Source organism: Eutrigla gurnardus (assembly GCF_963514095.1).
Source record: "Eutrigla gurnardus genome assembly, chromosome: 1".
Lineage (NCBI taxonomy): Eukaryota > Metazoa > Chordata > Actinopteri > Perciformes > Triglidae > Eutrigla > Eutrigla gurnardus.
The window spans coordinates 28,244,565-28,258,970 of record NC_139915.1 but is presented as its reverse complement, the minus strand read 5'-3'; the positions used below and the strand labels follow the sequence as shown (position 1 = coordinate 28,258,970).

Below are 14,406 nucleotides of genomic sequence, written 5' to 3'. Positions count from 1 at the left end.
CTGGACACACATTAATGCATACACAATAGTAATACAATTATCTAATATTTAAGATTGTGTAACACACTGAGAAGGGCCCATTTACATAACGAGTACTTCTACTTTTAGTTCATTTTACTGACATTTTGTCCACCCAATTTATATCAATGGAGATGGTCTAAATCATAGAAACACCACTTTCAAAATGATCACACATTTATTTATCAAATGACTCGGCTGTCGTTTCAAAGCGCTGCCACTAGATGTCAGTGCAGGTTGCTCTGCTTTTGCGTCGGGCTCATTCCACGTCTCTATTATCAACACTATGATCCATTTGTCCTCAGAGGACCTACTTAGGATGGATGAGCCGAGGAGCTAAATGCTGCACTGCATATTGTACCAGACTGCAGCAGAGGAGTGAAGGCTTTGTTTGGCCAGGATTTGTTTTCTTTACAGGTTGCTGCCTCGGAGTCTGCAGCACAAATGTTGGAGAGAGCAGGGTGTTCTTTTCACTTTGAATCAAATAAACACGGCACAAAGAAACCCTTTTTTTTCTCTCTCCATCCGTGCCAGTACTCGTAACCTAAATATTTTAAACCAGAGTTGCATGTGAAGCACCATGCAAACGCTGCCATCAGTAGGCTTGCATGAGTCCTTTGCGTGTCTCTGCAGCTAAGGGGGGTCTTACCGTTCTCACCTCCGCGGTGGCGGGTAGAGCGAGGGGGTTGCTGCTTGTTGGCTGGCAACAATAGCGGATGAGGAGAGACCTACGGCGAGTCGGAAAATTCCTATTTAGGTTGTGGATTTAACTCGCTGATTGGTCATTTGCCAAAAATGTAACAGTCTGCATCTGTTTATTCACGTCATTGGCGTTAATCTACTTTACATATATAGTACCTTTTTATTAAGCATGTATATAACATTTAGCGTGGTGAATCACACAGCGGAGACGGGAGGCCCGGAGGCGGACTGACCTGTGGCGTAGGACAGGTCGTATTGCCCTGAGAGCAGCGGGTATCCCAGGTGGTGGTGAGAGGGCATGATGCGCTGGGAGGGCGAGGAGCGTGGCCGGTCCACGTCTCTTTCTCTGTCCCTCTCGCGCTCCCTTTCCCGATCTCGGTCTCCCCCGGCTCCCCTGTCCTGCTCCCTCTCGTGGGGTGGCTTGTCACCTACTGTGGGGGATTTGCTCTTGTATTGGCTGGCGTGCTGATGCAGGATATCCAGGGCTTTGGAGTCCGCTGCCGTTTTGGTGACAGTGGGGCTAGCGCGAGATTTGTCGCCGCCTTCTTCACCTCCGGCTATTTTGCCACCATATGGGGAAAAGGGATAGCCTCCAGGAAGGTACGAACCTACGGGTGATGAGGAATATTGATGGTGCACAATTAGGTTCATGCGGAATGCAAATGTGACAATTGATGATTGATGCTCACATCAATTAAACTGAACAGTCAACACAATTGACTTGAGGTCACCAACCAGACCCTTTTTGACTTCTGGATTAAATGTCACATCTACTCAATTTCCAGGTATGGATAAACAGTCTAGTACCAGCAGAAATGCCAGAAATGTAGCATTTCCATAAAGGGAAAGGTATTACACACTATATTCTTTGGTATGAGGCCATCCAGGAATTCATGGGTTTTGCCAACCCCCGTAATATTTCTGTAACAAAACGTTTAAAAAAAGGCCAGGATCGTTCCATTCTTAAGTATATCTAATATCCCACATATAATATTCCTATTCACAACCACAAAATCAATCCTTGATTGACTTGACCTTTCTCACTTCTGTGCTGATTACACCCGTGCTATGTTTCGCCCCCCATCAAGCTCCGCCAAATCATTGTCATCATCGCCACTTATTTCATGCCGCTTCACCATTTTCAAACATAACTGCAGTTTCTAGCAAAACAACATGGCTGCTAATTACATCGGAGTTGTATGCAGAAAACTCAGTCCGTTTTAAATGAAATGATTAGATCATGGTGAGACTGGCACATCATGTGATCTACCATCTAAATATGCAAAAACAAATACAGAGATCCATTGTGTTTGCAAAAAGTGCATATAAATGTAACCGGGATTAACACCTTCATGTCAGTCTGGCAAGTATTTGGACGACATGGACCAAATTAATAATTCAATTAATTAAAAATCTAGCTCGTTAATGTCACCACTTGAAAAAAAGGGGACATATGAGATTTATTTTCCATACTGCATATTATTTTTTGTATTAAATACCCCATATATGCGTAGATCTTATGTCGTACCTGGGTAATTCTGCATCATGACCGAGGGCATGCCCCGGTATCCAGGGTGGTTGGGGTCATAGCCTTGTCCATAGGGGTAACCATGCATGTAGGGCATGTAGCCTTGGTGCTGTGCTAGTGGTGATGAGAACTGCATATGAGGATTCGAACGAGAGTCTTTGCTCATGACGCGGTGGTCCTCAGTGATTCTGGGATCACTGCCCTCTTTGCTGTCCTCCTTGGGCCCACTTTGACTGTCCTTGGGCCTCGGCCTGTCATCCTTTAATTTACGATCGCGGTCCCGTTCTCTGTCCCTTTCGTCTTTCCATCGAGGTTGTTGTTGCTGGTGTTCCTCTTCTGCTTGGGACTTCTGGCTCTCGGGATACTGCTGAAGGCAGTTAAAAAAAGGTTCAAGTCAGCACAAAGAAGCATCTGTTTTACTTAAATAACTCTTCTTACAATAGATTTACAAGCATATATTATGGTACTAGATTGGTGTTTACCTGTCTGTACCACATGGCCTGCTCCATCCCTGCCTGACCTCTGGACTCCAGTGCTTGCTTGGAGTCTTCCTTTCCATGGTGGCCCCCTTCAGTCAGCTTCATCTTCAGCCCCTCGGCTTGCTGGGACTTTGAGTCGTCTCCCTTTATGCTTCCCAGGGATTTGGAGGAGGGCTCAGAGGGCGAGTCCCTGGATTTGCTTGGGGGCTGCGGCGTCTTTCCAAGGTCCGACTGACTCGGGACTTTGGAGAGGCTTGGAGGCATTGGGCTCTTTTGTTTCCACTCCTCCTTCATAGAGGCTTCGCGCTCCTTTAGAGCTGCATCTGACTTCTTCTCAGCACGATGCTGCTCGGCCATCTGTCGCTGCCGCTCCTCGTACTGTTGCCGGTAGGCTGGGTTGGTGTTTATCAAGTGGTTATGGTAGGCTTGATCGGGATGGTATGCGTATGGGGGGACATAAGCATACTGGTTGTAGTAAAGAGGTTGCATGTACATGTTGGATCGTTGTTGGATGACTGAGGGCTGCTGCTGCTGCTGCTGTTGTTGCTGCTGCTGTTGTTGTTGTTGCTGTTGTTGCTGCTGTTGTTGCTGCTGTTGATGTTGTTGCTGCTGCTGCTGTTGTTGTTGCTGCTGCTGATGTTGTTGCTGCTGCTGCTGCTGCTGTTGCTGCTGCTGTTGCTGCTGTTGCTGCTGTTGCTGCTGTTGCGAACTAGGAGCACTGATGTCAGGTTTGCGGTCTTCATGAACCTCAACCTTGATTTTTTCCTCACCTTGGTCCAGGTCCTCTTCCCTTTTGATCTTTACCTGATTTTCAGCCACCGGCGTGCCTGGAACGGGACCACCAGGACTGGGGTTTACATAATTGGGTGAGTAATATGTCTCATAATTAGGATAGTATGGGGAATCTTTGTTGGGTGTTTGGTTTGGAAACAGCGCTTTTTTGACACTTTCCCTGACAGATTGGTCCTCTGACCTAACTTTACCGCCATCAGGTTTCCCCTCGCCATCCTCACCAGCATCTGAAATGTCTGAATATGCTGGGCTGTTGGTTTTGACTGAAGAGTTGTCTGCACCATTCTGGTTCACCACATGATGTGGCGTGAGAGGCTGTGGCATCCCACTACCATCTATCCGACTGGCTACACCAATGGATGGGCTAGGGGCATTGTCAGAAAAGCTGTAAATTTTGTCAGCCTCAGCCTTGATACTGGCCAAGCGACTCTGATGAGGATCTGAACCATTGAGGAGTCCTTCCCCCTTGTTTCCTTGATCAGAAGGGTCAGGGTACGGAAGCTTTCCTTCCTCCAATTTCCCTCCCTTTCCTGGGGGCTTGGGACTGTCAGCCTCCTTCCCACCATCCTTTTTCTTCTTGTCTTTCTTCTTCTTGTCTTTGGAACTACTTGAGGCAGGCTCTCCAATGACAGGGGGTTTAAGCTGTGTACCCTTCATTTGGGGACTCTTGGGAATTCCTTGTATTATTGGGGTAAGGCCAGGGGAAGAATTTGGGTTTCCGGGAGGAAAAGGGTACATCTGCTGGGACGCTGTCGAGCCATGGCCTACGGGCCGTGGTGACTTCATGTTCTTCTGGGCCATTTTATCAGCCTTTGTGCCAGCCTTTTTAGACTTGTCTGCTCCTCTCTTATCATCTATACCATCGTTACTGGCCTCATCAGTGAGGCATGGCCCATCTTCACACCCGTCTGTCTGGGTACCTCCCATCTCTATATCTGTCTCAGCAATTTTCTTTTTACTCTGCTTTGAACCAAACTTGCCAGGAGAGGGGGAAGGACTTTGAGCATCAAAGTTCCTGCCTTTTGGAGTAACTGAACGTGCTGGAGACAAACACCCTTTCTGAGAGATAGATGCTCCATTACAGCTCCCCGGTTCCGGGTGGAGAGTCGAGTCCTCTCCATATTCACTGTCTCCATCTATTTCCAACTTTATGTCATCGTCATTGTGTGCACGAGCTTGGTGGTACTTGAGACCATTAATGTGCTTGTACTTCTTGTTGCAGTTAGGGTGCGGGCAGTCAATAAGAACCGGAGAGGGGCAGCTGCGATCGAGGGGAGGTGGAAGTGGCTCAGTCTTAACAGAAGGAATAGGGAGACCTGTTGGTCCTACCCCACTGTTGGAGTTTGTCCGCATACGCTTGTTGCCTTTGGTGTCCTCCGAGCTGGAATTGGGTTCCATGTCCGAGGCTGGTTTGGTCTTACGTTTTCCAGCTGAGGAGGGACTGGCCTTGATGTCCTCGGTGTTGCTGTTAGGTGGGGTGCGGCGCTCTGATGGCGTCTGGCTGCCCCTCCGACCTTTACTGTTCGAGGCAGCACGCGTTTTGTTGTTGGTGGTGCCCTTGTTGTCTGATGAGTTACTGTTCTCGTTGATAGGGGTGTTGCTGTTCGGCCTCATTCGCTTACCTCGACCACGGCCATTTCTCATCTCCAGATCGCTTGTAGGGGACTCACAAAACCTGCAGTGGTGGCAAAAATTATGTATAAGAATTAGTGAGTGCTGATTTCAATGTTAAATGATACAATTGACCTACTCATTACATGAACATTGCTTTGGGGACTGAATTACACAAAGAATTAGTATTTTTACAACATTAAATCACTCTGAATATAATTGGCTTTTTTTAAAATGATCTGTAGATTTATGACAACAAATCTCTACTCATGATCTTAGTAAGTATAAACATAAAAGAAATACCAATTTATTTGTATCTGTCCGTTGTTTTCAGGAAAATGTTGCATTTTATACCTTTAACACATATCAAGATGTGACGAGTGTTCTCTTGTTAAATACTCTTAAGGTCCACATGTGTTTCACAGCTACCATGTTAAACCCTGTTACCCTCATTATCTGCTAGGTAACCACACAGAACCAAAACATTGTCGACGTAAATGGAAAAAGACATTATTGTTCATCTATATTCAAGATTGTATTAACATGATTTTAGCCATGTGCTCTGCCTTTCCAACATGTGTATATATATATATAACATCTACTGCATTGGTACGCCCGATTACATGCAACAATTACACATCGTCTCATAGGGAAGGCAGAAAATAACTCAAAACAGTAACACCGACAATGACAATACTCTGTGGTTTACATGTCCTTCTGGGTCTAGAAACCCATAACAAAACACGGCATTGGTATCAAAATATGTACACCATTGTTTTGTCCCCGTCCTCTCATAACATACCAATCTGATAGTTTGTGCACTGTAAGCGAATAAGCTCTTTAAACAACACCACATGACAACGCGAAGGCGAGTAAACATAATTTGAAAAGACAGCAGTGAACATTCTAGCTGCTTCGTAATCAAAACATCGAGTCATTCAAATACTTAAAATAGCAGTTTGGCCTTATCTCTCCATAACACTAACGTAATTATCTTTCTGCACAGCAGTGAAGGTTAGCAATCTGTGACAAAGAGAGACACCGGGCTGGTATGACTCACAGCTTCCTCTACAAGTCTCTCCAAACAATTTCAACCCCAGCAGGGGATGTGAATACATCCATAGTCTGGCAGTGGCAGAGGAATTTAGACTCATTACAAGCCCAAGTTTATATTCAGCCCGTTGAAAGCTTTCTGAATTATTCATGGTGTGTCCCTAATGTAGTCGTGCTGCAAACTGTAAGGCTATCTTGGTCCAAGTAGAACCCGGCAAACCTCACTTACTGTGCAAACCTCACTTACTGAACATTATTGTTATATACTGTGATACATTAGTGTGATACAGCCTCTCCTTGTTTTCCATTAGCCCTGCTTTAATCGCCATTTTTTTTTCTATTGCACTTAACCATGCATTTCAAATATAGATTTATATTTACATTTAGATTCGCCTCAGCTGCCCTAAATCAAAAGCAAGTGCTTGGCAACGTATTTTACACGACGAGTCTTTTTGCATAACAAACGCAAATACTCAGAAGTTACAAACACCATAAGCTACTGCCCACGTAACACTGATCCAAGAAATAGCAGCCTTTGTGATAGAGAATGTTATACAGTGTTGAGGAAAAGCTATTAGTCCAATAATTGGATTCCACAATCTGGCTTTGGAGAGGAGCTTTCTATTTCCACCACTTCCTCCTGGGACATCGGCCGTTTGCCAATGAATCCTGTTTCCCCCAGACTCCAGATAGGGGCTAACATGTATTTGAAAGGTCCGGCTGCACACAAGCAAGTTTGTGCATTAAGCCGTATATATATCCTTGAGCTGATGGTACTAGAGCAGATTCATATCACACAGAATATGAAAAGGTTAAGAGAGCAAGTGCAGTTCGGATAGAGAGACTGCATCAATGATTCATGGAAACCCTGACTTTTCTTTCTTTTTTCTCTACCTTGACATTTACTACCATGTGTGACAGTAAATTCTTTGTAAAGTGCATAGACTATGCAAAACCGGTGCGTGTAGCTCTAGCTTTAACACCACAACAAGAGTGATGTACCAGTAAAGAAACAAGTGCAGAAGATGCATATTTAAATATCCCCATGTCCCCCTGCGCTCTCCAGTTAAAATTAAAACCAAGCGTGAAAATGCTCCTTACCTGGGGGGAGCCCAGTCGTGCCGTGTACAGTCCAACAGGGTGCCCACATATGTCTTGTTTCTCCAAGTCACATTGACCACCAGCATGCCTGCAAAGCAAGGAAACAAAGAGGTCATTTATTTTGTGTTAATTGTGGCAATAAGGAAAAAAAATACACAAACACACCAGAGAAAGCCGTTCAAAGGTTTGGGATCACCTGCTGCAAAAGCCTGGTTGTTACAATCAGATGGCTGAGAGGACGACACTGTATTTCTGACTAGTCGGTCCTCTTTACAAATACATGTCATCTCGTATGAAGGGTTTGTCTTGTGCACGGGGAACAAAACGCTGCACAACGGTTCAGACTGACAACTGAAAGGGCAGAAAGAGACAAAGAGCCCTCTGAGCAACACTGAAATAAGGAGAGAAGAAAAGCTCCAGTCGTCGCCCAAAGAAACGGGAAGCTTGGCATCAAAAACGAGTGCAGAATTAAACAGGATCAGGTTCCTGTTTCAGTGTCAAGTGCACAATTATGCAGCCCACAACAAGCTGGAATATTAACAGCTGTGTTACTTATGCAAAGTTATTCTTCAGACATCTCAACAGAAATAGGAGGTTAGTCTGGCGTACACACTACTGGAACGGGATCTAAACACAGCAGAAAAAAGTAATAACTCAATATTTAGAGTCTCAGTGCACCATTGTGGTTCAGTAATGATCTGGTGTCACTTTGTGCTTTTCTGAAGGGGAAAACAAATTAAAAATCAAAACGTATTTGGGGGGGGGGTAGAAATAGTTACAGCAGTATTCTTCTTGGCATGCAACACTGTGAGGACATCGACAAAACCTAAGTTTTAATCATTTAATTTGTTTTCTTTCGGGGCCTGAGCTGGTTCACATGTAAATAATACATTTGCTGTCGAAATAACAGACTTTCTGTCTGTGTTAATAGTCATTATTGGAGCAAAGAAGAACGGGTGACTATGTGAGAAATAAAAGTGCATTGGGGCTGCTGCGTCTGCGTGTCCATCTCTGTTAAAGGCGGTCAGTTCTACAAGTCAAAGATCCGGTTTTAATCTTCACACAGTAAAGCCGCGGGGGCAAAACAGACGGATATCTTCTAAATGACTTGGAACGACTCGGCTGCAGGTGAGGACCTGTATGAGACACCGGCAGAAGGTCTCACTAAGAACGATCCCACCGAGGCTACCGGGGAATATTCACTGAACACCCTTTCCATTTAAATAAGCCATCTCGTACTGCAGGAGATTTCCCACCCCCGAAGGAGAATTATTTGGAAGCAAATTTTTTTTTTTGCAGTCCTCTATCTCACTTGGCAGCCCAGAAACGCACCACCTCGGGGAGAGTATGGATCTACTGCTACAGCTTCTCCAAAAAACAAACAAACAAGCTCCCGGGTTAAACCAATTCAACGGGAACCGCTCAGTTTGACGGACTGTAACCGAGTGTGCGAGAGAAGCTCCTCGACTTCACTGGCGCCGTCGCAATCTGACACACTTAGAAGCTCCTGTGTTGCCATTTGGCCGGTGTGAATTTGGTAGCGCACGGCGTGAGCTACACGATCCGCCCTGTGCCGAGCGCGACACCTGACCTGACTCGCATTTAAAATCTAAAATTAGTTCCAGAAGATCACACGTACACTCCCTGTGCATGTTTCCCCTTGAGAATCCAAATACTTCATCATCAGCTCGGCGTTTAAAATGTCACAAGTATGAATATTTGTACTATGCACTTTTTGTTTTTTTACACAGTTCATGCACAGATGAACGATTATTTGCAGCTTATGCACGCACATTCAAAAAAATAATCATCAACCTAAAAAGCTTCGGAGGATTAGGAGCAATGGTCGTGCACAGAAAAAGAACATTCTTAATTTATTGCCCCCGCCAACCCCCTCGCTCCCCAGCGGTGACCTCAGCCTGCCACTTCAGCACTGCAGAGAAACTGGAGGCTGCAGAGAGCGAACTTATCTAATGGCACAGGAATGCTGGCTGGCAGCTTCCGTCCCCTCGCAGCATTTTATTAGCTTAGGAAACCTCTCTCGCTCACCCCGTTTTCCCCTCTCTCCTTCACCCTCACCCCTCATTTCCTCTTTTCAACGGTATAGCCATCACCGGCTTACAATCCTTTCCCCTCCTACACACAAGTCGCGGTTCAGACCTCATTTTTCTCCCGCTGCCTCTGGCATAAAGCGGCGAGTGTATAAGGCATTTATATATGTTTACAGGAACCTGCTGACACTTGGCCACAAGTCTCTTCCTTCACTTCACGGCGGGAAAACGCGAGCGCTCGGTCGACGGCGGATCCCACTGCAAATGCCGTTGAGGAGACATTTCTGAGTTCAGATTTCCGTTGCATTAAAAGAACACAGACACCCCCCCCCCCCAAGCTCTCCAAACACTCCAACACAAAATGGCTCTGGCAGCTGGTTGTGGCAGGATGTAAATCAAGGCAGGGCACATGAATGAGTAGTCTTTCATGATGTGCAGGATATAGTCTTCTCTGCTTTCTCTTTTGCGAGGGGGGTTTAGAAATGATGGTTGTTGTTAAAAGTCTGGTTTAAATTAGCAGTAGACTGTCTCCGCACCACCATGAGCATGGACACATATTTAGTGTTTCTGCAGCCAGAACTGATGAAATGTCTTTTTTCAGAGACAGTCTACCCCCTACTACTCCCACTTTCAGGTCTTGATACTAAGCTAAGATAATAAGCTGCTGGGAAATAGTAGACTGACAGAAAATGTCACCCAAATCCTTAAAAGGATCCTAATTATCATAATTATGAGTTCCTAAATTACACAAAAGCTTCTGTATAGAAGTGTAATATATTCCATAACATTTTATTCCTTGAGACAATGTAACATTTTTAAAGAAAATACTGGATATACAGATGTCAATGTTGATTTTTCAACCCAAGTCAATACGGATACAGCTGTGGGTTGTGATGGATTTGTAGCTTAGCACATTGAGATTTGGGGATTTCTTGTTATTTCTCTCACAGATTTTCTCAGGCTCAGTGAAGCTGAATGAGGAGTATCTCAAAAAACATCTTCAAGCTACTTCAAAAGGTTTTCTTTTACATGAGTCAGGTCCGACCTTTGGCTCAGATATCAAGGACTTTCACAATCTTGTTCTGAAGAAATCCCATGGTGCACTTGGCTGTTTGATACGGATCACTGTCCTGTTGGAAAAAAAATAAATATCTTTGCATCGGGTTCCTTAGGAAGTTTCCTGTATTTCCCTCGACTAAAGGGGAAAGCGAGACGAGGTGCCGCATTCAAATGTGTGTCAATCCTTATTCATGTACCCTCTAAACACGTTGGCCGATCAATTGAGATCCTTCATTTCATCCGTTTCTTCAAACCGAATCTTTGACGTGCCTTTTTATAGACTCCACGCATGTGCGTTTTCCTAAGAGTGGCGTCCTTCTAGCCACCCTCCCACGTCGAAGCCGAGGAGCTCTGTAATCCTGTCAGAGAGTGGTGAGTGGTCCTTGGCTTCTGGGTCACCTCAGATCTCTGCCTATGCGATACTTTCTGTGAATGCTAATAACGCAGTTCCTTGAGCGTTATTATGCGAGACATCTCAAGGACGTTCAAAGAAATGTGGATGCACCTTAACTCAAATGGGAATGGTGGTATAAAAGAAAAGAAACGCTGCAGTGCTTCATGTTTAATTAATATGTTTTAAGAAGGCCAGATACATGTATGCTGTTTATGCTTTCAGCGTGTATACGCTGTATGCGACTGAAAAAAGAAAGGTCACCGTATCATATTACTCATCTCGGGCATAAGTGAAAGAGCTTCGGCAAGCTGGCGTTCAATTTCCAAGCCGCAACGCTTCACTTTGAAAAGTCTGAGGTAAACATGGCGTGGATGATTCTAAATTAGTAGAAATAATGACAGAAAACAACTTTCTACATCGTTATTGCAATACCGTCATTTCCTCTCAACTCTTTCATTAAATGGTGCTGATTATTTTCCTGGAAATAATTATATCTGAGCAAAGCAAAGTGAAGTACAACAATCAGAAATGTGGTTTGTTCTTCATTAAGAAACGTATTACTGTGTCGATTCTGAGTTAAACAATGACATGTTGATGTGTCGGGATGCATTAAGACCAGAAACCCTTTTTAATAATCGTCAATAGCAGTTATAATTTACTGAAAACTACTTTTGATTCACACATTTCACTCAATTTACGACATTATTTTTTTATCGGGCTACTTCATAAAAACAGGGTGGATGTGAATTCATAGAACTTCTCTGCAATATTATAGAAAATATGCTCAAGGGTGTGCAAAGACATTACGATTAACTTTCGATGCTGAGAGCCATTTGAATTTATCTGCACACTTTCATCCCTGGAATAAATTTCCAAGCTGTCAGGACAAAGATGTCAACATCAAGTCCTGTCTCAACATGAAAAGCCCTTGACAAAAACAACCCAAACTAAATTTTCCCCGTGGCAGAGAGCAAATTACACGAGAAAGTGAAATGTCTTTCCAGGAGTGATCATTTGCTTCCACACAGGGAAATTACACATCGGTGTTTGTGTGGATCGCCCTCATTTATTCGCCATGATTTGTTTCTTCGGGGAAGAAACGACCGATTTGGAGCAAACCCAGTTCCCCCCTCACCCGGCCCCCTTTGTGTCCGCCTTATTAGGGTCAGTCATGACAGCTGAGTGAAGTCCACATTACCGAGAGGAATCGGCCTCTAATTGTACCACTCATTTCCTTTCAATGCAGCCCAACAACAAATGGCGGCCCTACTTATGCAGCAAACTCCTCCACGTACTTGTATAGGATTACTTGAACAAGAGGGCAATGTTAGGGGACAAATTAAGTCAGGAGTAGGTTTGTCTGCTGCATGGGTGACTGCCCCCTAACCCCCCCCTCCTCCTCCCTCCTTAACACATTTCATTAGGTTGCAGTGGGGCCAGAATATCAGGTCCTCTGGCTGCTGCTGAGGGCCACGGGTTCACTGGCTGACCTCTGCTCTGCTTCAACTCGACAGGAATTCACCGGGGTTAATAGCATTTTCACTGACTGACCCTGTCAAAATGCCTTTTGTTATCTCGGAAAACGGGAGATCACTTCTGTGTAATGATTGGGTGTGGCGTTATGTGACCGTTTGCAAATGTGTCCGATTAAAACGGAGGAACTCCCGATGCACTTGTGTGAACAATTACCAGCACAACCGCGTCTCGTACACAGTCAGTAATTATTGACAGATTTTTTTCTATTTTGCACCCTGCTAGAAAAAAACAGCTGCTTTCTCATCCAACGTTCTCTCTGCACTGAAAGCACCGCGCTCTTATCAAAGTTGCATGTAGACAAGAAAGCGAGAACAATGAGAAAAGTAGTGTCAGTATTCATTACGGAGAGAAGATAAAAGATAGCTGGGTGCTGCCACGAGCAATAACTATAACATTGATAAATGAAGCGTTTGAGCATTCGACTGTCTGAGCATGTTTCCAACAGTCCATTTTAAAGAGTGCCGCGGCACTCGCCGTGCATAAAATGAAGCCGAGCTTGTCCAGTTATGTCAGAGTCAGATTACAAAGTCCTAAAACTGACCCCTTATCTTAAATCCTGGGCAGACGGGAATTTAGCACAAATTGTATGGGTCACTTTCAGCAGCCGAGATGCTGGTGATATATTGGAATGTAGTACTTGTAGTGTTTGTGAACGTGATTGTCCGATTAGCTGATGAGTTGATTAACACAAGATAAGTCATGCAACTGCTTTGATTCAAGTATCTTTTGAGTCATTTTTCAAGTAAAAATGCTAAAATATCTCCGAGTTTAAGCTTCTCAACGTCGTCAAATGATTTGCTGCATTTTGGGCTTTTGGAAAAAAACAAACTGCCACCGATGACATTCTGTTGCTATAGCAACACGGCTTCCGTAGCAGTTTATCTGTAGGTTATGGTATGAACCATTGTTTTCCTGCTCGGTAATCCCCATCTTGAAATTGGTTGTTTTCACAGCTTGAAAGGCCAACTGTTGTCTCCAACCTTTATTGGGAGCGGGTTTACATCCTGTAGCTACATACGTCGTGATCGTCATCTTTCCCCATTTCCTGACATTTTCTGACAAATGACTAACCACCTTCACCTAGAATATAATTGGCAGGTAGAAATATATTTGGACACCTGCAGTCCTTCTCCACCTTGTAAAGCAAAATTATGACAGTGAACAAGCCACAATAAAAAAATGAAAACAATGATAAACACACCATAGGAAAAGATCATATCTCGGTACTCAAGTACAGGTTTACCAGGAAATGAAACCACGCTTTGCTTTTGTTATGAATTTTAGAGGGTTCAAGTGAGTCCTATCTGTAAAGTTCAGGCTGCATTCCGGTTCACGAGAGGTAAAAGTGCGAAGTCACTCTCACTGACAAGAATAACAGCCTGTGAGAAGGTCAATTCTCTCAAACCACTGAGAGGCAAAGGAAGGGAGCATTAGTATGCTGTCCACAGCGTCACAGCATTATCAGCCGCATGCAGCAATTCTCCCTCCACAAAAAAAAAAAAATCATTACATGTTTACCCTAGCAGTGGGAGTAGACCACAAACAGCAGCCATGCATGTAACATCTCTACCAAATGTACATGCATTTATTACTGTAAATAATTTGTAGTGAGGCAAAAAGGAGCAGCTTCCTTTAATGTCATGCGAGCAAATCTATGATCCCTCTGTCAAAACAAACCCTCTGGTGTTTCGCCTTATAGGAGATGGTGCTCAGATTAAGAGACATGTCTGCCAAAGGCGCATTACTCAAGCTCTCGTTGACGTGTATATAGCAAACATGATATCTTATGACAACCACGGGCAAAGCCCATGATTCCTCCAGGCATATGATTTATCTTTCGAGACCATTTAAGTGCTTGAAAAATGCAGTTGTCGGCCAATATGAATAGGAACCGAGCCTCTTTTAGGAGATTTGGGTTCACTGAGGCGCCATCTTGGTAACACCACCCAAGGATTTGTGACTAACAAGACAACTCTCTTCCCTCAAAGAACGTGAGACATCTATATCTTAAGTTCCCTGCAGGGTAAACCACATATATTTAGGAACGCTGGTGATGGGGAGTGTTCATTTTTCCCTCCTGGA

At 44.3% G+C, this 14,406-nt stretch overlaps 1 protein-coding gene across 4 annotated transcripts in view; it reads right to left on the bottom strand.

The window, feature by feature from the left end:
• Positions 1 to 14,406, bottom strand: part of znf609b (zinc finger protein 609b) — a 71,244-nt gene that overhangs the window by 3,674 nt on the left and 53,164 nt on the right. The window contains exons 4-8 of one of the 4 annotated variants that reach the window (XM_084008216.1): positions 7,285 to 7,372; positions 2,731 to 5,194; positions 2,249 to 2,612; positions 954 to 1,328; positions 668 to 746 (exon numbers count right to left, since the gene is read on the bottom strand). In XM_084008216.1, the coding sequence (XP_083864342.1) occupies positions 673 to 746; positions 954 to 1,328; positions 2,249 to 2,612; positions 2,731 to 5,194; positions 7,285 to 7,372 (3,365 nt within the window). In that variant the 3' untranslated portion in view covers positions 668 to 672. Of the gene's footprint in view, positions 1 to 667; positions 747 to 953; positions 1,329 to 2,248; positions 2,616 to 2,730; positions 5,195 to 7,284; positions 7,373 to 14,406 lie in introns of all 4 variants that reach the window. The other 3 variants (XM_084008215.1, XM_084008218.1, XM_084008217.1) reach the window with 3 other exon arrangements.